Source organism: Copadichromis virginalis, linkage group LG7 (assembly GCF_057382275.1).
Source record: "Copadichromis virginalis isolate Kocher_CV1m ecotype Utaka linkage group LG7, C_Virginalis_male_GT1.1, whole genome shotgun sequence".
NCBI classification, from domain to species: domain Eukaryota; kingdom Metazoa; phylum Chordata; class Actinopteri; order Cichliformes; family Cichlidae; genus Copadichromis; species Copadichromis virginalis.
Genome location: NC_140624.1, coordinates 15926477 through 15950985, shown reverse-complemented (window position 1 = coordinate 15950985; position 24509 = coordinate 15926477). Strand labels below are relative to the sequence as shown.

Below are 24509 nucleotides of genomic sequence, written 5' to 3'. Positions count from 1 at the left end.
GCTGAAAATTAACTAAACTGTTAGTTTGGCTCTAAGTCTTAACAAAATCGGTCTGCTCACATGTTTGAAGCTTACAGAAGAGGATCTGGCATTAGCCATTGGGGGGGGAAAAAAAAAATAAAAAAAATAAAATTATATATATATATATATATATATATATATATATACATACACATACACACACACACACACACACACACACACTCTCTTTTATTTTTGGGTGTGTTTCTTCTAGTTTGTTTTTTTTTTAATTCTGGGGGGAAAATACTCATGACCCTCTCCAATCTGGCCTTGATCCTCATCTGTATAAACTCACCAATTAACATGTGATCTTTTGATGAAATATTAGTAATAGTAATGACAAGTTGTGGGCCAGAAAAGCAGACAGGTGAAGACCTTCGCAATTTCGCAACAAATGTCGCAACCTGCCGTTTCATATTTACAAAGTACGTATGGAGGAGGTTCATAATTAACTCTGCGGAAAGTGAATATGTATGTTTAGTATTGAATTATTGCATTGTGTAAACAAACGCAGGCTGCATCTCATATAAGGATTTAAATGGCAAAGTCCAGTGAAGCAATGGACCTTTTTTTTTTCTGTTTAAAATGTTTTCAAGTCTCCTTTTGTAAGTGACACTTATTTAAATGTCCCTTTAATTATCTGTATCTACAGCAAAAATCACATCAAAATATGGGAGCCACCCAAGAGGCCTGTCTGTGCTGTAACTTTAAAACGTTTCTGTATTTCTAGCACTCCAGGAAAATTTATTTCAACATTTACAGATCTGCAAATGTTTTGGTTTTTTTTGTTTTTTTTTAAATCCACATTTATTAATCTGCACCCAGAGATCGCACACAGTATTTGTTACACATTTACAAATCTGAGTATACACACACAGACTGAAGAACAAACAACCTTTGACACACATTTGAAAATAATTGTGCTACGGTATAATCTAGTACACATTGTACATTTATTTCGGTCATAGGCTGTAACTGGCACACAGGAGTTCACTGAATCAGAGATACTCAGTCAAATACTGGATCCTTACTGGGTCACATCTTCTCAGTCTGGGGTTAGGTTTTTTTAAAACCAGTCAGTTTGTGTTTTTTACTTTTAAAAAAAAAATGTTTATATATAATGTTTATGTTTTTAAGATCTGCAGAGCATAATTATAAATGTTTCTATATTGTGTTTGTGTATATTGCTTGAAATCTTCCTTTAATAAATCTTATTTAACTGAAAACTAGGAAGCAAATTTATTATGAAAGCTAAACCTTACAAGCAAAAAAGCAGCTGATCTATTATTCCTCTTTATTTGGTAGATATGTGAAAATGAATAAACATGAATCTATTTACATATATTAATATATTAAACGCAGACATTGTCCATGTTTAGACAATGTTTTTTTTTTCTTCCTTTTTCAGATGTATCAGCGAGTGCAGGACTTACAAATTTACAATGATTTTTGCTTTTGTCTATTTGTCTACACCGGCTCACTCCATTCATCCATTCATGTCCAAAGCTAGCTGCTTGTTCCCAGGGATTACAGATAAAAACGAACTTTTAGCTGTTTCCACACACCGGTATCATGCAACTTGATACATGTACATGTTCCACTACCTATTGATAGCAGTCATATGGTAGCAGTGCCCATCTACATGCACTTAAACATGCCGATACAATCAAGAAGTTCAAACTGAGCAGAATGGGGAAGAAGGATGATTTAAATGTCTTTGAATGTGGCGTGGTTGTTGGTACCAGACAGGCTGATCTGAGTATTTCAGAAACTGCAGATCTACTGGGAATTTCCATCACAACTGTCTTTAGGTCTTGCAGAGAAAGTTCTGAAAAAGAACATATCCAGCCATCAGCAGTTCTCTGGATGAATATGTTTTATTGATACAAGAGGAGTGTTAGGTATTTTAGTACCATGGTAGCATTTACTGGATATTGTTTTATAGTGACATTATACAGGAAAACTCTGTCATTCAATAAGGCCCCTTTGTTTTAGTTATTTTTCTCTTTGACCCAAGAATTGATGTGTGAGAATCACAGGCTGGTACAAGGTTGAAATACCACAGAGATCACTCCCTCAGCTACATTAGTTTCTTAATCTTTTAGACGCCTGTTGAAGGCCAAATGGTTTGTTTCAGATTTCACTAATGAAAGAACTCTTCGTTTTGTGCCTTGAAAATATGTCGCTGAGATAATCACAATTGTAGCTGAATTGATAAACTACACAAAGGATGCTTCTTCACCCAAGGGCAGGAAGACGCTGCCTTATCTTGGTCTGTACTGGTTTAAACTGATAATCTGCTGTCTCATGAATTTTACCCTCTATATAAACTGTTGTACTTGTGAATAAAGTTGAGTCAATTTGGGAAGACAACCTGAAGCGGTCTCTGTTTTCTTGTTCTCCCAAGCTGCTCCCGAGCTCGTACTAACACGCTGAATGGCATGCTTGAATATTACTTGAGAATATATTTGACTGTGTTACAGACTAAGGGACATTCTCTGCTGATAGGTGAAGGTACATTCTCTGCTGATAGACGTCCACGCCTCGGAGGAAGCCGATCCACGGAGTAGGCCTTGGAAACCGTTTCCTTCAAGGAGAATGACCAAACTGCTTTGAGCTAATAGGAAGGCAACAGTAAGTAAAAAACAAAACAAAAACAACTTGTTACCAAGGAAGGCAGAAGAGCAGCTCTGACCGCACAAGACACTGTGCAATGCTGTCACGGTCTCCGCCATTATCCATTACCATTATCGTCTGCAGGTGCCTGAAGCTTAATAATTAACCCTCCTGTTATGTTGGTTTCCAGGAACACCAACTATGGTCCTGGGTCAATTTGTACCGCAACATAACAGGAGGGTTAACAGCTCCTGTCCTTTCTAATCATTTACACAAGGCTTACACAATCATTGAGCAAGAGGGGATGCTGCCCCTCTTGCTCATCTGTTTTGATGTAGATCACCTGGTTGTTCAGTAGTTACATGTAAGTTGTGGTCCTGCTCCTTGCACCTTTTTATACCTCCGCTCTGTCTTCAGCAGGACAGCTGTGAGACAAACATGTTGGTCTGGACGGTGTGTGCAGCCTTGATTGTATGTGGTGTTTTACTCCGCCATCCTTATCTCTTCCAGGATGTCCAGTACGTGCTTGCGAAAATAAAAAGAAGGCGCTTTGTATTAAAGTGCATGCAGACTAATTACTCAATCCTGGACCGCTTTTTAGACTTGGTGAAGACGCAGCCGCAAAAGACTTTAATTTATTTTAAAGATGAAATGTTCACGTACCGGGAAGCAGATGTCCTGAGCAACAGAGCTGCGAGAGCGTTTCTGCAGGCTGGATGCGTAAAAGAAGGAGACACGGTGGCGCTGTTCCTGGGGAACCAGCCGATGTTCCTGTGGCTCTGGTTGGGTTTGCTGAAGATTGGATGTCCCGGAGCTTTGCTCAACTCCAACATCAGATCCAAGTCTCTGCTACACTGCCTCAACTGCAGTGGAGCCACAACTCTGGTAGCATCTGAAGGTAGTACCTGCATTTCTGTCTGCTTTTCCAAGCAATGGAGACAGTAGAGAGCTCATTTACTCAACATTCAATAACAAATAAATACATAAATAATTAGAGAACAAACTGTACTTTGGCATGCCATGGGAAAAACACCAATGTAGGCTATGCACTGTTTGCCTGCAATGGAGTAATCTATTGATGGAGTTTGATATAAGAATTTCCATTTTTACTCCACCACAATAAAGTATCAGTCTTTATTCACATATCTAAAATTGTGCTTCTACTTCACTTCCGGGTCAGTATCTTACATTAAATGCAAAGAATGGTTGTCACTTTCCAGTAACAGGGATGACTTTTCATACCGTATAAGAAGCTTCTTAAACATTTTCTCACTGCCTATTGTTGCTTTAGTTAAATTTTTAATATTTGGAAATGAGTACATGTATACTCAACAGAAGGAAAACCACTTTCTCCACCATGCAGTACACCTTTTTATGACTGCATATGGCTGTCTTCATCTTCTTCTTCACAAAGCAGACAAAAATAATGTGTTGCACTTGTGGTCCATCTTAACTTTTAGTTATTTAAACTGCCCCTTCATTTAGCACATATATTGTTAGTGACAAAACATCAAGGCAGTTCCAAGAATGGAACATGCCTCTCTAAAGATTTACTGACTTAAACTGTCACAGTGGGAAACAAAGAATTAAAAAATAAAAATAAAAAAAGATTCCCCAGCATAAATCAATCAGTAACTAAATGGCTGAAGAGGATGCAAAAAATTAACAGTATTAATAGAACCGTAGTTTATATATTATATGTGGCTTTAGGGTTTCATTGGGAGATTGTTTGATTTAAATTAAATTGGATATCTTAAATGGGACATATCGTCCTGTGAAAAATAATTTCCAATCTATACAGTCCTTTGACTGTATAGAGTGGGCAACAAGTGTGAGCGCACCTGTAAAACCAGAAGCTCTGTTTGCTTGTCTGGAGCATTCAGATGTGTTAACACAATAATTGAATCTACCAGGAGTTAAAAGGAAAAACAAAAGTAAAATTGGCAAAAACTGTCAAACAGCTATAGCTTGGCCAAAAAGGTTAACCATCTACAACAGACTGGCTGAAAAAGGGGAAGAAAAATCACACTGTTGCAATGGCCCAGTCAAAGTCCAGACCCCAACCCAACTGAAAAGCAGTGGTGGGGCTTTGAGAGAGCTGCGCATCAATGAATGCAGGCAAAGACCGGAAGAAACCCTGTAAAGCAGAGGCAGCCAAAATTCCTTCACATCAATATGGGAGACCAGGGCTGGACTGGTAATCTGGCACACTGGGCATATTCCCGGTGGGTCAACTGAGGGGCTGCTGTCCACCAGCTGTACAAGCCATGACAAAAACCCATTCGTACATTTTTCCTTACTGTCACTGCCCAATCAAATCTCTACACACAACCCGGCCCTAACCTACCTTCATTAGGTGCTCGTGCATCTTGTTTGTGTGGAAGGGGTGGGGTGGGGGGGTGATGTACATCCATGTAGATTGTATGCTTAGCTTTTTTTTTTTTTTTTTTTTTTTTTTTTTAAGTGGTCTTGTTGCAAAGGCCTTTTACCTAGTCAAAGGAGCTTGCAAAGAAAAGCGTCTGGACTTCTATAAGTTGCTTGAAGACGTTTCACCTCTCATCCGAGAAGCTTCTTCAGTTCTAAGGTCAAATGGTGGAGAGTCCCAGATATAAACCTAGTGGGAGTAACCCCCCACAGAGGGACAAAAGGACCCCCTGATGATCCTCTAATCGCCTGAGCCAAGGTGTGAAACTGGGCGTGGGTCCCAATCAGCCAGAGTTTCGGGTGAGCTCATTGTGAAACCTGGGGGGGTTACTCCCACTAGGTTTATATCTGGGACTCTCCACCATTTGACCTTAGAACTGAAGAAGCTTCTCGGATGAGAGGTGAAACGTCTTCAAGCAACTTAAAGAAGTCCAGACGCTTTTCTTTGCAAGCTCCTTTGACTACGATGACCTGGATGACTGAGAACCTTCACAGACCTTTTACCTAATATTTCAAATACACAGGTTTTATTTGTGCTCCAGTATTTGTTTGTTTGTCTCCCTTTATCTAAAGGATTCAAGCACATCTTTCATCATCACTCATGAGCAATAAAGCTGCAGAGGAAGATTGAGCTGAGCTTTGTTAAAATACAGGAACATCTTTTGTAAGGTTTGTTGTGTTTTCTTTCTTTCTTTTCTACTCTAGAGTTGTTGGATGCAGTGAAGGAGGTGCTGCCCCATCTGCATGAACAGCAGATCACTGTTTTCATCTTAGCTGACAGGTGTGAAACTGCAGGTGTGGAAAGCTTCATTGATAAAATGAATCAGGCTTCCTCTGAGCCTATATCCAAGGAGTTAAGGTCCCATTTAACCATGCAGAGTCCAGCAGCCTACATATACACGTCAGGGACAACAGGTAAACTACTTACTGAGATTCACGATGCATCAGTGAAAGAAATGGCACATTCACCCTCTGAGCATCTGGCGTGTCTTTAACAGGTCTCCCTAAGGCAGCTGTGGTCACTTACAGCAAAGTGTGGAACTTTTCTTTACTTCTGGCTACAACAGGAGTGAACTCCAAAGATGTGATTTATGATACCCTCCCGCTTTATCACAGTACTGGCCTCGTTGTCTTCACTGGAGCTGTTGAAAGAGGTATGAACTCTTTGGATATATACTATTGTTAACTGTGTAAATCTTTAGTTTTCTTATCAACAAACCCAGTGTTTAAGCTGAGATCAAAATCTCCAGATGCAATTCCACGTTCTCCCTGCGTTGTGCCCAACAATCAATCCACAACTCATTAAGTCATTTAGAAAATAGCCACTTTTTAAAAACAGATTTCTAAGAGAACAGTTGACTTAAACATCACTAAATATTGAATTTCTTTGGGTCTGTTTAAAAAAACAAAAACAAAAAACCCCAAAAACGGACACTTGTTACTATATAAAGCAGATCTTTGTGGTACGGTGTTAAATGCCTTTGTCTGGCAATATTCTCTGTGGCATGGATTCAACAAGGTACTAGAAACATTCTTCCGAGATATTGGTCGATATTGACGTGAATGCATCACACAGTTGGTGCAGATTTGTTCCACCACATCCAAAACACACACTATTTGATTGAGATCAAAATAAACAAGCAAAACAAGTCCAAAAACCAGAAATGACAGCTCTTGGAGGTCGACCAGGTAACCAGAGTCAGAGACATGCTGGATGACAATCTGCATCACTGCAGCTGTGACCTCAATCATCGGTTTTCTTGTAACATGTTCTGGTTTCACAACACACACATGGGATGCAATGTTTCAAATTAAGGATAACTCTTAATTGATGATTTCACACACGCTTGTGCTGTTGCCTGCCGAACTCTGGTATATGGCAACAGCTCCTGGCTGTCAACTTCTCTTCTGCCACACACCCATCTCTGTCTGTCAGCTGTTCCAAACAGACTTCCCTACCACTGCTCCCTGAACCCACTGTGTCAACCCTCCCCTGCTGCTGAGCCACACCCCACACCACAGGACTCCCACTCCCCTTTCCCTTCACTCATGAACAAGACCCCAAGATACTTCTCGACTTGGGGCAACAATTCTCTGACCCGGATTGGACCCCCCACCCATTTCTGCTGTTAGTCACTCAGCTGTGAACCGCTCCAGTGTGAGGTCGACGTTGGTGATAAAGTAAAAATTTTGACTACTTCCACTGCTACTCTTTAAAGTGTGCTGTTGTCATCTATTGTTGTGTGCAGGTATTCCTGTTGTTCTGAGGAGTAAGTTTTCTGCTTCCCAGTTCTGGGACGACTGCAGAAAATATAATGTCACTGTCATACAGTACATAGGTGAAATTATGCGTTATCTCTGCAACACTCCACAGGTTTGTGCCAACACAGCATCAACATTAATACTACTGTCTCACACAGAAAGGTTTAGAAAACTAACAAACGCATGCTCTTCTTTTCTCTTCAAACAGAAACTCAGTGATAAAAACCACAAAGTCAGACTTGCAGTAGGCAACGGGATCAGAGCAGATGTTTGGAGGGACTTTGTGAGACGATTTGGGGAAATTCAAATCAGAGAATTTTATGGAGCAACTGAGGGAAACTTTGCTCTGTTGAATTATAGCAGCAAGATGGGAGCTCTTGGGCGACACACCTTCCTGCACAAGGTAAAAGTCCATGTTTCAGCTCACATTAAGAAGTAAAACCTGTCACTCATGAAGCAGTGTTTTAGCTTTTTCTTTTCTTTCTTTCTTTTTTTTTTTTTTAAATTTGCAGATGTTTTTTCCATATGCTGTGATCAAATATGATGCAGACAAAGGAGAGCCTTTGAGGGATTCTTCTGGTTTCTGCATGGAGGTTGAGAAAGGTGTTTTACTTCCAGCATGGTTATAACAACAAAGATTTTTTTTTCTTCTCAAGTTCTCACCCATGCATCTTTTCAAATGCTATAAACATTTTATATGCCTAAATCCTAAATCTACCCAGTTCATTTTCTCAGCCACAGTGTACCTCACCACGCACAAAATTAACGTTTAAAAGACTCAAATGCAATGTCTTTACAGCATGTCTCATGCATCTTGCATTTAAAATATAACAACCCCAAATATGATTTCTCCTGTACTTTGATTAGGTGAACCTGGACTTCTGGTGACTGAAATAACAGCCAAAGCTCCATTCACTGGTTATGTGACAGACTTGAATCAAACTGAGAAAAAGAAGCTGCACAACGTCTTCAAGAAAGGTGATCTGTACTTCAACACTGGCGACCTGCTGCGCATTGATGAGGATAATTTCATGTACTTCCACGATCGTGTTGGCGACACATTCAGGTTAGCGCATGTTTTGAAATAATGCTTAAAAACGTGAGCTCACACAGAGCACTGAAAACAAAAAATGTCAACAGATGGAAAGGGGAGAACGTAGCTACAGCTGAGGTGGCCGACATCCTTGTGCTGACTGACTGTGTTAAAGAAGCCAATGTTTACGGAGTCAAAGTGCCAGGTACATATTATGCTCCAAAATCAAGAACAAAATGTACACCACACTTAGTTTGTTTAGTCAATCATTAATCAAATTGTTCCACAATCAAGCATTTTTTTTAAATCAAGATCAAGATTTTATTATTTTATTATTATTTTTTCTCTCCAGAAGATTGTACCTCTATTTCAATATAGCTTATTTAGAGCAGTAAACACATGGGGTAAAGGATATACAGTCAAAGAGTTTGTGCCATGGTGGAATGCACCTCGCACACTACTCGGGCAGCTGGTGCTGAATACAGGGATATACTGGTAAATATTACTTGGCAATAAATCTGTGTGTGTGTGTGTGTGTGTGTGTGTGGTCTCTGAAAGGAACAGAAAGAAAATACAATACTACATTACTAAAGTGTTCACAACAATATCTCCAGAGTACATTAACATAAACACAGGCGGGAAATAAACTAACATCTTCTATAATACCATAGGCCATATATTACCCACGACTCACGCATAGACCCACTGAGAGAGCTAACCAGGTACACAGTTCTACCCAACCACACGGCAGGAGAGTTAGCTTAGCTTAGCACCCGCTAGCGGCACAGACAGAAACATAGTCATTTCCCCCCTAACCTTGGTTACAGTCCCAAACACATCTTATTATCACATCCTCACACATCACCAACTTACGTTGCTCATTAACGCACACTTCTCACTGAATAACCAATTCTCTGCCGGTAATTTGGAGCAGAAAAGCTCAGGTGCTTTGCCCACGTTTCTCCCTGAAAATAGTCTCTCTCATACAAAGCGGTGGGGTGACCTCTACTGGCCACTCTAAAAACTACAGGTGAACTAACAACTGAACAGAATAAAACCATAACTACGGGGCCTTTTGTACACAGTGTCGTCATCGACCCAGTGTTTTGACTTTTGTACTTTTTATCAATCAATCAAAGCTTTATTCGCCACTTGCAGGTTTCCCTGCAGTGAAATGGGACACCCCCCCCGACCTTACACACACAACACAGACATTACATGGGGATACAAGTCGGAGATCGATAGCATTACAGAAAGACACTGAAATGTACACTACAATGGGAAAGTACAAGAGGAAAAAAAGAGACCTCTACTCATGCTGTGCTTCCATGGCAGGACAGCATGAGAACAGGAAGCAAAAAAACTCCTCTGCACATAAATGTCCACAGCACAACATTGTGAAGGACATGACAAGCCACAGGGTCGGGTAGGGGGTGAGGAGTAATCCGAAGCGAACACAGCAGCCACCCTGCACAGCGCTACCATTCCAGCGCGGCACACAGACCCGCTGTGTTCCCCCGCAGGAAACAAGCATCGAAGGCGTTTGGAAAGGGAGGGGGATGAGTGTGTGCTTATTAGTGTGCGTGTCCATAGTTCAGCTGAGATAGTGTCCTTCGCCCTGCCAGGCTAAGTAAACAGTCTACCAGCCAACCCAGGTGGCCTTGCATGGAATGGGAAGGAACAGACTAAACACAGTCGTTATCAGGGTGTTGTTGTTCAGCTCCAGCCTTGCAGTTGGCGCCAATAGGGTATCCGCATAAGTGATGGTGATTGTTACTTTAGTGCTAACAGCTCATATGACTTTCAAAGCAGTTCTACAGTCCAACACTGGTCTCTCAATCTCCCGTTGGAGAGCCGCGAGCTTCGCCATACTTGCGTCCTGTGATGTTGTCATTTCTTGTGCTCAAGGAGACGATTTCTGAGAACTCACGGCAGTGTGCCTCCCCGAGATGTCATCCAATTTGCGCCCAGAGATGTTATTCCGGGCTAGCCCTTCCGAGATGTATCCAGTCTGCAGTCAGATCTTATTCTGAGTATTCACAGCAGCCATAGCCTCTCCAAGATCTTATCCGTGCTGACTCAATGAGCCCATTTTGAGAAACTCACGCCTCTCCCATCGTTTCAATCCCAGCGGGCAGCCTTGTGGGGAGTTTGAACAGCCGGTTCCGCTTTCTTAATTCTTCGATAAGTCAGGGCCAAGCCAGCTCCAATCAGCCAGAACCCTGTTACCATGGTTCTGAATAGGTAGATATCTTCAGCACTCAGGATCACCCAAGCCCAAACTTCTCGTTGAAAGGGGTGTCAATTGCATTTAGGGACCAGTTGATCCAATCCATAATTCCTCTTTTAGGTTTTAGAGAACAGACTGTGAGAGGATGTTCCAGGGAAAAGTAGTAAAAAACAAAAAAAACAAAACAAGACAAGGACATGAGGAGCTAAGCAGGGAAGATAAGGGAAAGGAGAGGAGAAAAGTGCGACCGCCTTCGCTGAGAGCCAAAAAGCCATTATGGTTTTTGCCTGCAAGTGTTTTTGGTTTTGGTTTCCATACTCCCTCTGTTTTGTGTCTAGTCTGTGTCTCTGTGCCTGCCCTGGTCCCATGCCTGTGTGTTCCCGTCACTTACTGTTTTACTTTGACAGTCTGTGTCCATGTTATTGTTTCTGGTTTTGCTTTCCTTGTCTCGTTGGCTCCGATTTATTCCAGCTGTGTTTCCCTCCTGTCTCCCATTCCCTGATTGCTCCCTCTGTGTATTTAAGCCCTGTATGTTCCTTGGTCTGTGTCACAATCTCCTTCATCTCATGCTGTGTTTTGTTTGCCTGCCTTGCTTGTCAAGTTATTTTGGGTTTTCAGTTTAATTATTTTGTGTTCAGCAGTAAAGCTGTTTTGAGTGCACTTTTTGACTCCCTGAGTCTGCACTTTCGGTAGCTAAGTGATGCCTTGAAGGTAGAAAGTGTAAATATCAACACTTCACCAAGTTCTTTTGATTCCTCAGAGGCATCCGATGGAAGACAAAACACTGCTCAGTAGGAGATGCGTCCTGCATGACACGCTGCCACGGATCTCAAAATGGTGGCGTGCCCCTGACAGTTTTATTACAGAAGCTCCCTCATTCTAGTCTAAACAACAGTGTCTCAGTAACTTTCCATTAGAGATGGTCCCCTCTTATCTGTATTTTTCCCAGGCAAGCATGAGCGAGAGTCTGCAGTTTTCTACTCCCCTAGGACACATGTTCTCATGCCTTTATTTACAGGGCTGTGTCCACTTAATACTACACTATATAACTTTATAACACTTATTAATAAAAACACATAGCATTATTGAGGCACTGCAAATTATTTAATCCCAACAGTCCCTCCTTCGATCTGATCAGATGTAAAAACAGATAAGGAAACCCTAATGGACATAATACACCCCTTCCATTGCCCAAGGACAGACGTCATCCACTCCTCCAACGGATTATCATTATCATTATCTATTCGTTAATTTTCTTAAATGATGTTCTGAATCTTCCCAGGGCTCTAGTTACAGAACCATCTGGGGTCGTATTCTTAAGAATGAAAGTGCAGTACATCTCTCCAGACATTACACTCCCCCCCCCCCCTTTTTTTACCCACTAGGTGTCAGTTGTCTTGGTTGTCCCGCTTCTTTTCCCTCTTTGTTCCTCTGTCCCCCTTTAACGGGTGGACCATATATGGGATGACTGTTGTGTTTGGGCAATTGTCATAACATAAAAATCACAGACTATTACTAAAGCTAATTCTCAGATCTCCCATTCTGGTTGTTTCCTGCTTCCACCTTTGTGCTCAGACTAGAACCTCTGTCTTAGGAGCTTTAGACCTTCTTTACAGTTAAACAGCTAATCTTACGGGACGGGCGATTCTCTGTGCTCTTCTCCTCTTCTTTCTTCAACGTCAGGGGTTAGACTACCCTTCAGTTTGTTGCATAGATCAGGGGATTTATTTGCCCCTTGGCCAGGATCCATGTTTCTTTTGGGGTCACAGCCATGTTCCCCTTTCTTGGCCAGACCCGCCTTGGTCTGGTGCTTCTGGATTTCCGCCAACCCCTTCACGGTTATTGCTGTGGTCCTGGGATCCTCTCGAGGTGACTAGCAGGAGCCCAAACGGCATGACCCTTGACCCCAATTGCTGTCTTGGCAGTCTCGGTGCGAAGGATCTTCATATCTCCGTGACCTCGTCTGGTGTCTGCTCCTTCCTCTGTAAAAGACAGAAAAGGCAAACACCTCTCTGCCTAGAGAATTCGTCTAATTATTATCTATGTGTGTAAGCATGTTTGCAGTCACCCCTCTGCACTCTAAGTCATTTCCTACAATATATCAGTCTACACAGTCGTGCCGAACGAAGCTTATGACCTTCAGAAGACTGAGTGCCGACTCTCATGAGCACATTTGCAATGTGTGTATGAAAATGATTATAACCGCTTATGTTAGTAAAAGAAATCAAAAAATAAATCCTAACATTTTCCCTCCTTGCACACGTTCTAACATGTGACCAAAAAGCATTTTTCATTTACCCTGCTGTCCCAGTGTGATACTCAGCCTAAAAAAATATCATAAAAATGATCATAGAAACCATTGTTTCATGTTAAACCTGGAATACCCCCCTTTTTGACACACTCCCATGTGTCAATTCACCGGAGCTAGAAATTAAAAGGAAAAAGGTCAGTGGCTGCAGAGTTTGTGGAATTATGGGAATACTTCACCCACACCAACTGGGAGCACCAGGTAGATTGGTTAGAAGAAAATATGCATTGAAGAGCAACCTGGCCCGTGGCCCAAGGATGGTGCAAAATTCTTTCCAGATGCAAGAGGTAAATTGTGGTCCTCAGTCGGAGACAATGTCAGATGTGAAGCCGTCAAGCTGGACGACATATTGGCCAAGTACCTCTGCTGTTTCAGGAGCTGAGGGCAGTTTAGACAGGGCCACAAAGTGGTACAGCCTTGGAAAAACGGTTCATGATGGTACGAATAACTATGTTACCTGATGAGAGCGGTAACTCAGTGACAAGATGTCTTGACGCATGCTCAATCATCCAGGTAAGTAAATCTCCAAAAGTTGATTCTGTTCATCTGGATGTAGCGTTTTGTGGGAGAAACGTTTCATCACTTACCCAAGTGACTTCTTCAGTCTCAGCCGACTGCAGGTTTCCCCAAACAAAAAGGAGATTCAATTCATTGGAAGAAAAAAAAATGTTTATAATGTACATTCTATTTGCTAAGGACTGCGGATTTATTAGAGCAGTCCTCGTTGGAGCTGGAGCCTGAGTAGAAGTTGTCTGTAAAGCCCAGGTTAATAGGCGCAAAAAAGGTTTATTCCACGACTCCCAAGATGTAAAAAAAACAGCAGCGAGCAGGGTTTTGGACACCTAAGCCCACCACGGGAACCGGACAGGAGATGATACGATCCAGGAAACGCCGTCGGCTGTGATGTAATGGACCATAACCAACTTGAGAAGCTGCTGAAGAAAAGGTAAAGCAAGCTTTAATTGTGTTGTCCTTGGGTCATTTTTTGTCCCTGAGGACCACAGGTGTATGAAAATCGGGAGGACATTATGAGGGTTAACCAAACGGAGCAGCAAACTGAGATTAAACATTTATCTCCATAAAACAAACAGTCCAAAGAGCACTGGATGACATCAGTGGCTTCATCCATCTTTTACATCAGGGGTAGGCAACCTTTCTGAGGGCGAGTGCCATTTAAAATTTCCTCAGAAGTCAGTGTGCCATATGATTGCATTAGCAATAAATTTAATAACGCTCTATATTTAGTGATGGGCAGATGAAGCCCCATGAAGCACTGAAGCTTTTCATCCAATTGGTTCACCCCAACGCGAAGCTTCATGAAGCTTCATTTGCTCTAGCAGGACACCTACTGGACGTAAAAATAATAGCTGGCATGAATTTGAAGAGTGTGGCATTTTGCACACAGCCTGTAAATGTCAACAACAAAAGGAGTGTGTAAAACATGTATATTGTAGTGATGGCAGTATACTGTGTATATTTATAGTGGCAGTATGGGAAATGATTATTTGGAAATGCTTGAAATGGAAATGATCATTTACTGTGAGGTGAGGTGTGGTTGGGGTGTGGACAGTGGTTGTGCTTTTGTAACGTTGAGGTATGGACAGCTACACACTGAGGCTTTGAGCCTCAGTCCTGCCTGTTCACATTTTATTCTGTAAAAACTAAATTTTCACTGCTTTTATGACCTTTTTAGTGGGGAGAACATAGCTAGGATTTAATGATTTAACAAATCTTTTGAATCCTTTGTCCTCCACAATGCTAAATGGCTGGGAGTCCTCAATCACCATGCTGACCAGGTCTTCATCTATTTGAGATTGTTCTCCTGAGGAAAGACAATAAAGATAAAGCACAAATATAAATATCACATACGTAACTTATAACAGTTGTATAATATTGTTATATCATTTAGTAACATTACTGCATGCTATATTATCATGGCATTTGATGGCTCACCTGGTCTTGCTCCACAATCGGTGTCCCCCTTATTCTCATGCAAAGCTCTGTAGTGCCTAAGCATGGATGAGGTGTTGTTGTTATATCCCAGCTCCCTGGCACATAGAAAACACTTCACCTTGTACAAAAGTCAAGACAGCTCAACATAAATTGTATTGCACCATCAGTATCATGAAAATACATCTTCTGTAGAAATTTACATACCTTGTTGGGAGGAATAAGATCAAAATGTTCCCACACAGGGGAGGACATCCTCCTCTTCTTAGCTGGCTCCATTCTCTCCTGACTTTCTCTCCTCACTCTCATAAACCTCCAAACGGTCTCCAAACTCTCACTAACCGCAACTCTCCATCAAACACCCACATTTTTGAATGAAGTCTGAGGGGTTTATATCGCTGTCATATCTCGCGGCAAAGTTCGAACCACTTCATGAACCAGTCACGTGGTACAGCCGGGCAGCGAGGCTTCGGACGTCATCATTTTCAGCTCCTCCCATAAATGAAGCAAGCCTCGATACGCGCTTCGCGGAAACGCCCCCTCCATTACTCGACACACGCTCCGAAGCCTCGATACAGAACGTCCCATCACTATCTATATTAGCAGTTACACAATATATAGAACCACTTTATAGAATTATATTTGTTTGCGGATGTTGGCCGCTATCAGCGAATGGTTATCAGCTATTTTGAAACAAAAAAAGACACTTTTTATCCATAAGAAGAACTCCATAACAGCAGATGGACTGTACAACAGAAAATACAAATGCTATTTATGGTCTCCTCACAACAATGATAAGAAAAATAAACTAAGCTAATATGGCATGTCTGTTAATACAGAGACACACATGTTAATGTGATCTTTGGTCTCCCACTCATGAGAGAATGAAGGAGAGAATGAGAGAAGAAGAGGCAGCTGTGCAGCGTAACGACAGAATAAATCCACCTTTGTGTCTTTTTCCATCCTAGACAAACTGCGTCTCCTCTCAGCTCAACACGAAACGCGTAATAATTTCTCTGAATGCAGGACGATTCCTTTTGTACGGGACGGTTGGCAACTCTACTAACTAACCTTATGAACAAAATAAAGTTCAACATCAGTAAATTCATAGCACCCACCCAGCTGTAGAGAAACTCTGTCATGCTAGCTAGTACGCAGTACGAGTTATTGTAACTGACTGTAAAAAGCCAGCATAACAAAAATAAACTCCACCTAAATTTGGTTTATATGTGACCCAGAGAGACTGCAGGTCATAACTTCTTACCTGAAGTTCAGTTCACATGACACTCAGACCATCGGCTGCCTCGGGTCTCTCCTCCTCCTGCTTCCCCTGTCCCTCATCCACCTGCTGGCCTCCACCACTTGTTAATATTACTGAATCTGTGGAAGCTCCGCCACATCCACCACCAAACAACTGAGTTATTTTTACACACCGGCCAGCATCTGGCCAATCCACCACCTTTCATTGTTTATACCGTTCCAAAAAAAAAAAAAATCATCGGCCCACCGAGCAAATGCCTGATGGCCAGTCCAGCTATGGTATGAATGTTCAAAAATCTGCACAGAGGAGAACACAATATGCTAAAGCTTTACAAACGCAGCCCTACAATTTGTCAGGTAAGAGATTGTTAAACTGCATCCAGTTTAACAATCAGGCCTTCCTTCTCCTTAAGTAGTGACCAGCCGATTACAGGATTACCAACAAGTGAGTTCATCATCACAGGCATGATGGACTAAAAGACAGGATGCAGAGGAATGACCTGTCCCTGTATCAAAAAGTGTGTATTTTTTTTTTCTCTCTCATGCATGAGCGCACACACAATGCACGCGACACACACAAAGGATAGAAGATGGGCAGTGGAGAGAGAAATGGGGAGCCAGCACAGGAGGACTGGAGGACCATGACAGTCATATGGCTTAACAAACAAAAAAAAACATTCCTCTTAAAATGGTCAGAGATAAGAACTGGACTAAAAATGAATGAGAAAGCAGCCAATGTCTAAAGAAAGAGTTTGACAGATCTTAAGGAAGCCTGGAAAACTATTGCATAAGAACAGTTGACAAAGTCAAAATATGAAGAGATGAGTGGTGGCTCAAGACTTTTGCTCAGTACTGACACTTTTAATTAGCAATACTGAACTTCAGTTAACTCCTGTTTTGTGATTGTTTAACTTTTGTCTTCAGGCCAGGAGGGAAGAGCCGGGATGGCTGCTGTTACTTTGATGGATGGACTGAAGTTTGACTCCACGGCTGTTTTTAAACATGTCGAGGACTTCCTGCCGTCCTACGCCAGGCCACGCTTTCTGAGGATTCAAGTATGTTTACTCCAGTTATTTTACACTTTTTTGCATTTGTGGTTAAGCCTCTTTGTTGCTTGCATGATTTATTTTATCCACTAATAATTGGTTGTACTGTGATTTATTACAGAGGTCACTGGACATTACAGGCACGTTCAAGCTAATAAAGACGAAAGCAGTGGAGCAGGGCTTCAACCCAAATGAAATAACAGACCCACTCTACTTTCTGAATGAAAAAGAGAGGAATTATACTCCACTCACGCCAGATGTATTTGATTCAATTGTAGCAGGAAATATCAAAATATAAAGTGATTTTACTTTTTAAAGGAAAGAAAATCACCTCTGTAAGAAAATCATTGAGATGACAGCGTGGCACTTCTGGCTGCACATTTTGTTGATAAGGTGTTTGAAATTATATCTTTGCCTTCATAATTTGATTTTAGCTGTGATTCTATGCACACATCCTTAATGATTTAGCCTTCTACGGATGTACTGAGCTGTGAGTTCACTCAGTGAATTGTTTCAGTTAAGTAAACGCATTGCTCTGCACCTTCTTCCTTCAATGCATTCTGGTCCGTCCATGTTATATATATTTTTTAATTAAAGACCTACTGATATTGTATGTCTCTTTCACTGCCTTATTTGTAGTTATCATTGGACATTGTAGTTTGTAGACTATGTATGCACTTTGTGTGCACAATATATTTGCAATAATACTAATAATAATAATATTAATATGGGCAAGCGAAGGAACTGATCATCTAATATGATAAATAGTGAGTAACCGGGCTTTAGTGATGTCTTTTTGTACTAAAGGGCTCAAAGTAAATATCCCCCATACCTTTGGATCACCGTCAGTAGCCTGAACTGTTGATGCACGATTTCATGTTGTTTACGCCAAAGTCAGAGTATTTTCAATTCAATTTTATTTATGCAGCACCAAATCAAAACAACAGTCACCTCAAGGTCCTTTATATTGTAAGGTAGACCGTACAATAATACATACAGAGGAAAAACTCAACAATAATACGACTTTGGCGACACCGGAAAGGACAAACTCCCTTTTAACAGGAAGAAACTTCCAGCAGAACCAGGCTCAGGGAGAGGCAGCCATGCTGTGATGGGCTGGGGTGAGAGGAGGAGGAGGACAGGATAAAAAACGTACAGTGGAAGAGAGACAGAGATTAATAACAAGTATCATTCAGTGCAGAGAGGTCTATTAACCCATAGTGAGTGAGAAAGGTGATTAAAGAAGAAATACTCAGTGCATCATGGGAGTCCCCCAGCAGTCTACACCTATTGCAGCATAACTAATGGAGGACTCAGGGTCACCTGATCCAGCCCTAACTATATGCTTCAGCAATAAGGAAAGTTTTAAGCCTAATCTTAAAGTAACGTGTGTTTTGGGATAAGTTGTAGGAATCTTCTACATTGAGGCAGACTGAAAACAGTCAAGAGAGGCAACATCGTCTTAAATGGGACATATGGTCATGTGAAAAAGAACACATCCATAGGACCCTATACAGTCGTTTGACTTGGCAGCCAGGTGCTGCTGAGCAGTAAATTACCTGCTTCCCGGTTCTGGGACGACTACAGAAAATATGCCACAGTCATACAGTACATAGGTGAAATTATCCGTTATCTCTTCTTTTTCTCTTCAAACAGAAACTCAGTAATAAAATCCACAAAGTCAGACTTGCAGTAGGCAACGGGATCAGAGCAGATGTTTGGAGGGACTTTGTGAGACGATTTGGAGAAATTCAAATCAGTGAATTTTATGCATCAACCGAGGGAAAATTTGCTCTGTTGATGCATAGCACTCTGAAATATAGCAGCAAAATGGGAGATCATGGGCGAGACAGGTAAAGATCCATGTTTCAGCTTACACTGTGAAGTATGAAGCAGTGTGTTAGCTTTTTCTTTTGAATTTGTAGATGTTTTTTCCATATGCTGTGATCAAAGACAAAGGAGAGCATTTGAGGGATTCATATGGTTTCTTCATAGAGGTTGAGAAAGGTGTGTTACTTCCAGGAAGGTTATAATGCAAAATATCTTTTTTCTTCTCTTTTCTTCTCAAGTTCTCACCCATGCATCTTTTCAAATGCTATAAACATTTTATATGCCTTAATCCAAACCTACACAGTTCCTTTTCTCAGCCACAGTGTACCTCACCATGCACAAAATGAAAGTTTAAAAGACTCAGAAATGCAATGTCTTTACAGCATGTATCATGCATCTTGCCTTTAAAATATAACAACCCCAAATATGACTTCTCCTGTACTTTGATCAGGTGAACCTGGACTTCTGGTGACTGAAATAACAGCCAAAGCTCCATTCACTGGTTATGTGAGAGACATGAAGCAAACTGAGAAAAAGAAGCTGCACAACGTCTTCAAGAAAGGTGATCTGTACTTCAACACTGGCGACCTGCTGCGCATCGATGAGGATAATTTCATGTACTTCCACGATCGTGTTGACGACACATTCAGGTGAGCGCATGTTTTGAAATAATGCTTAAAAATGTGAGCTCACACAGAGCACTGAAAACAAAAAATGTCAACAAATGGAAAGGAGAGAACATAGCTACAGCTGAGGTGGCCGACATCCTTGTGCTGACTGACTGCGTTAAAGAAGCCACTGTTCATGGAGTCAAAGTGCCAGGTACATGTTGCTTTGTTGCTGCGCTTGCACCAAAACCAAGAAACATATGTTCAAATCAAAGTACACTGCACTTAGTTTGATTACTGAATCAATGATCAAACTGTTTCACAATGTTTTCCAGCATTTTCTTGGCAAAATGTAAAAACACATTCTCAATAGATGGGTAACTTTTAGCTCCAAGATGGTATTAACAAACCTCACCAAACTTTGAATCTTTTATATATTGGTGCATTTATTAAAAATATTTGCTTTACACCAAATATCACTACAGAAAATAATTGGACTCTTCCTCTACATTCACTTCTTTTGTTCTAATCTAGAAATTTTCAGACATTCTAAAAATTTCAATGAGAGGATTATGAAATGTAGTGATCGATCATAAAACCTGCCCTATTTTCTCAGTGGTGTTTGCACTTGGTAGGTCAGTTGAAGTCGTGCTGCGGTCATGAACTTTCACTGATGGATTCGACTTTAGAAGTACGCAAGTTTTATTAACTTTAGACTTCGTGACACTAGAGTGCAGCAGGGTTATCCTTCTTTGTCAGTCAGAGGATTGTACCCTATATTTCAGTATAGCTTATCTGAAGCAGTGATCACAGGGGGCAAAGGGTGTACAGGCAAAGAGTTTAAAGCATACCATGATGACTGAATGCAACATTGTGACATTGAAGATAAAAGCTGACAGTGACAATAAATGAGACATCTGAAAGCACCGTAATTTTTAAACGGAGTTAAAATGCTTTTGGTCCAAACTCACTTTATTTTAAATTTAATGCTGCTATAGATTATGACAAACCCCCTTGCTTGTTTCTGGCTATTCAAGAAAACTGCACCATCTACCTCATTTCCATTTGTCATGGGTCTGTGCTGGCAGACCATGTGGAGAGAGGAGGTGGACCCAAATGCAGACACTTGTACCAAATCTATGATTTAACAAAGAGCGAGCCGTTTATTGATGGCTGAATCCGGTCTTTAAGTCTGACATCATTGGCCGTGCTTGGGCCCAAACTCCTCTTCAGGTCCCAAAGTCAAACGAACACTGCAGTATCACTGGGAGTTAAAAACTGTCTAAATCCTTTCATCTGTAATAAAATGATCAGCGTTGCTGCTCTACCAGGTGTAACAATTAAGTTTAACATCCAGGCATCCACGAAAACCAAATTTATGAAATTTAACGGAGTCAGAAGTTAGCAGGGAGTTAGCTTGCTAGTTTCTGTGTGATTCTTACTCTGAATCTGAATAAGTATGCAGGACCACTGAGTGCCGTAAGACCAACTCTTTACTCACTGTATTACCGCCTCCTGGCATGCATTGCCAGTGCGTAACACGTAATTACACAATCGAACAATAAACACATACTGCCCATACAACAAATGTACCAGGGACAATTATGAATACACCACATCTCCCCTTTTAAACAAAAACAGAATATTTCTTTTCTCAGGACAGAACCTTCGAGTGGACTACCTTTTGATAATTTTTTTCTTTTTCAAAGCCAAACAAAAACATCTGGCAAACAAACTGCATCACATTTTTAACCTTTTGTTTTTATTTCCTTTTTTCATTTCTCTCTTCTTCTTTTTTTGACAACTCTTTTTGATTTGTTTTACTCTGCTCTACAAAACCATTGTAACACAGTTATATAACAACAACCTTTTTTTTTCTCTTATAGATCTAACTTTTTAGCTTTAACTATTGCCCTCCCTGACTTGGTTCAGACAACATCAGCGTTAACAGGTGTAGCAGGGATTACACTGGGTGTTTGTGGTTTCTGCAACACAGGCACATTAGCAGGTCCGTGCACTGGTGAACTTAAAGGAATCAAATGCATGTGATTACGCCTCACAGTCCCTTGTGGTAACTCCACTGTGTATGATCGTGGTATAGAGTGATTTTAGATAACAGTGCCTGGAGTTTTGACATCGGCACCCAAACTTGCTCTCCAGGGGACAGGCTGCATAAAGGTTTTGCACGGTGGCGCCTGTTAGACATTGCCATGTCCATCATCCTCTTCTCCCTTTCCTTTTGAGCAAGCAGTGCGCCGTCCGGCAGTGTACGCTCCAGCTGCGATGGAAGTGTTGGCCGTGTGGTTCGCAGACGTCTGCCCATTAAAAGCTCAGTCAGCTGTATCCGGCCTGGAGTGGTGTAGCTCTATAGGCAAGAAGAGCTAGATAAGGATCAGCTGCTTTTTTCAGAAGATTTTTTACAGTCTGTACAGCACGTTCTGCTTCTGAGCACCATCTCAGAGATTTGTTGACTCAGCCCGGGCCACCACACTGTTTGGCGTGCACAAGCTTTACATTTTACAACACCTTGATGTCCTTCGTGTAGTTTTTCCAGCACCTTGTTTCTCATCGCTGAAGGAATGACAAGCCGTGTATCTTTTAGCAAAAGGCCGTCTTGTGAGCGTGGCTCGGTCAGGCCAGTAATTTCTCAGTAAAGGCTCTTGTTTTGCATGTTCTGGCCAGCCTTGGGTGCACATGTCCATGACGCGAGCACAAACACTGTCGCTTTTCAGTTGTTCCTTCAGTGTTTGCATATATGAGGAACTGACAGGCATGTTTGTTACAATACTGTCCACTTATACAGGGAGTGCAGAATTATTAGGCAAATGAGTATTTTGTCCACATCATCCTCTTCATGCATGTTGTCTTACTCCAAGCTGTATAGGCTCGAAAGCCTACTACCAATTAAGCATATTAGGTGATGTGCATCTCTGTAATGAGAAGGGGTGTGGTCTAATGACATCAACACCCTATATCAGGTGTGCATAATTATTAGGCAACATCCTTTCCTTTGGTAAAATGGGTCAAAAGAAGGACTTGACAGGCTCAGAAAGGTCAAAAATTGTGAGATATCTTGCAGAGGGATGCAGCAGTCTCAAAATTGCAAAGCTTCTGAAGCGTGATCATCGAACAATCAAGCGTTTCATTCAAAATAGTCAACAGGGTCGCAAGAAGCGTGTGGAAAAACCAAGGCGCAAAATAACTGCCCATGAACTGAGAAAAGTCAAGCGTGCAGCTGCCAAGATGCCACTTGCCACCAGTTTGGCCATATTTCAGAGCTGCAACATCACTGGAGTGCCCAAAAGCACAATGTGTGCAATACTCAGAGACATGGCCAAGGTAAGAAAGGCTGAAAGACGACCACCACTGAACAAGACACACAAGCTGAAACGTCAAGACTGGGCCAAGAAATATCTCAAGACTGGTTTTTCTAAGGTTTTATGGACTGATGAAATGAGAGTGAGTCTTGATGGGCCAGATGGATGGGCCCGTGGCTGGATTGGTAAAGGGCAGAGAGCTCCAGTCCGACTCAGACGCCAGCAAGGTGGAGGTGGAGTACTGGTTTGGGCTGGTATCATCAAAGATGAGCTTGTGGGGCCTTTTCGGGTTGAGGATGGAGTCAAGCTCAACTCCCAGTCCTACTGCCAGTTTCTGGAAGACACCTTCTTCAAGCAGTGGTACAGGAAGAAGTCTGCATCCTTCAAGAAAAACATGATTTTCATGCAGGACAATGCTCCATCACACGCGTCCAAGTACTCCACAGCGTGGCTGGCAAGAAAGGGTATAAAAGAAGAAAAACTAATGACATGGCCTCCTTGTTCACCTGATCTGAACCCCATTGAGAACCTGTGGTCCATCATCAAATGTGAGATTTACAAGGAGGGAAAACAGTACACCTCTCTGAACAGTGTCTGGGAGGCTGTGGTTGCTGCTGCACGCAATGTTGATGGTGAACAGATCAAAACACTGACAGAATCCATGGATGGCAGGCTTTTGAGTGTCCTTGCAAAGAAAGGTGGCTATATTGGTCGCTGTTTTGTTTTTGAATGTCAGAAATGTATATTTGTGAATGTGGAGATGTTATATTGGTTTCACTGGTAAAAATAAATAATTGAAATGGGTATATATTTGTTTTTTGTTAAGTTGCCTAATAATTATGCACAGTAATAGTCACCTGCACACACAGATATCCCCCTAAAATAGCTAAAACTAAAAACAAACTAAAAACTACTTCCAAAAACATTCAGCTTTGATATTAATGAGTTTTTTGGGTTCAATGAGAACATGGTTGTTGTTCAATAATAACATTATTCCTCAAAAATACAACTTGACTAATAATTCTGCTCTCCCTGTATGTCTGTGCTTTCCATTAGCTCTTTGTCTGACATGTTCACTGTTTTTTTCAGAGGCGAGCGGGACAAAGTATCTGCTGTCCAGAGCGATTTCCCTGGGGCGTACTGCACATTGTACGAGTAACGCATGAGTCTCATTCTGAATCGCTAGATCCTGGGTGGCAAGAGATCCAGAGCTTGTCCTCCCAGTAAGGAAACGAGAGGTTTGTGGTCCGTTTCGAGACAAAAATGTTTACCAATCAGGAAATCACGAAATCGCTCAAACGCCCATGTAGACTAGACGCCAGTGCCTCTTTTTCTACTTGTGCCTATCGTGGTTCAGTAGGAGAAAGGGACCTCGATGCATACGCCACTGGTCGCCATCCTTCTTCCTACAGCTGCAAAAGAACACCTGCGAGACCATAGGATGAACCATCTGCTGATACTTTAATGTCTCTGTTGGGGTCATACATTGCGAGCACTGGGGGTGAGGTCAGGGCATCTCTTAATGTTTTGAAAGCTCTCGCTTGGTCAGTTCCCCCAGTACCATGCATTCTTTGTGGAAAGAAGATCTCGCAGGGCTTTGTCTT

The 24509-nt window shown here is 41.6% G+C and overlaps 1 protein-coding gene and 2 long non-coding RNA genes across 6 annotated transcripts; 1 reads left to right on the top strand and 2 right to left on the bottom strand.

The window, feature by feature from the left end:
• Positions 1-260: 260 nt before the first annotated feature.
• On the bottom strand, positions 261-9469 carry LOC146704766 (uncharacterized). The gene is made up of 2 exons (XR_014921215.1): positions 9230-9469; positions 261-3554 (listed from the first exon to the last, which is right to left on the bottom strand). It is a non-coding gene; the product is annotated as an uncharacterized LOC146704766 (long non-coding RNA).
• On the top strand, positions 3076-24153 carry LOC146704764 (long-chain fatty acid transport protein 2-like). 4 transcript variants are annotated; one of them, XM_085462122.1, is made up of 11 exons: positions 3202-3535; positions 5767-5976; positions 6060-6215; positions 7311-7435; positions 7532-7726; positions 7836-7926; positions 8191-8389; positions 8464-8561; positions 19432-19630; positions 21475-21596; positions 23995-24153. In XM_085462122.1, exons 1-11 carry the CDS (start codon positions 3202-3204, stop codon positions 24069-24071), a joined length of 1806 nt encoding a protein of 601 aa, XP_085318248.1. In that variant the 3' UTR covers positions 24072-24153. The 4 variants fall into 4 exon arrangements, with proteins under 4 accessions (XP_085318249.1, XP_085318247.1, XP_085318250.1 ...); XM_085462123.1 differs by lacking the exon at positions 21475-21596 and having other exon boundaries at positions 3076-3535; XM_085462121.1 differs by lacking the exons at positions 19432-19630; positions 21475-21596; positions 23995-24153 and adding exons at positions 17029-17159; positions 17272-17763 and having other exon boundaries at positions 3076-3535.
• LOC146704765 (uncharacterized) lies at positions 14170-16295 on the bottom strand. The gene is made up of 3 exons (XR_014921214.1): positions 15052-16295; positions 14848-14965; positions 14170-14716 (listed from the first exon to the last, which is right to left on the bottom strand). It is a non-coding gene; the product is annotated as an uncharacterized LOC146704765 (long non-coding RNA).
• Positions 24154-24509: the final 356 nt, after the last annotated feature.

Excerpts from the sequence above, each read along its gene's own strand:
- LOC146704764 (XM_085462121.1), top strand. The coding sequence starts at position 3,076 with ATGTTGGTCTGGACGGTGTGTGCAGCCTTGATTGTATGTGGTGTTTTA. Across the intron at positions 7,927-8,190 it reads CTGCATGGAGGTTGAGAAAG|GTGAACCTGGACTTCTGGTG; the intron begins GTGTTTTACTTC and ends TACTTTGATTAG. Across the intron at positions 17,160-17,271 it reads CACGCTTTCTGAGGATTCAA|AGGTCACTGGACATTACAGG; the intron begins GTATGTTTACTC and ends GATTTATTACAG.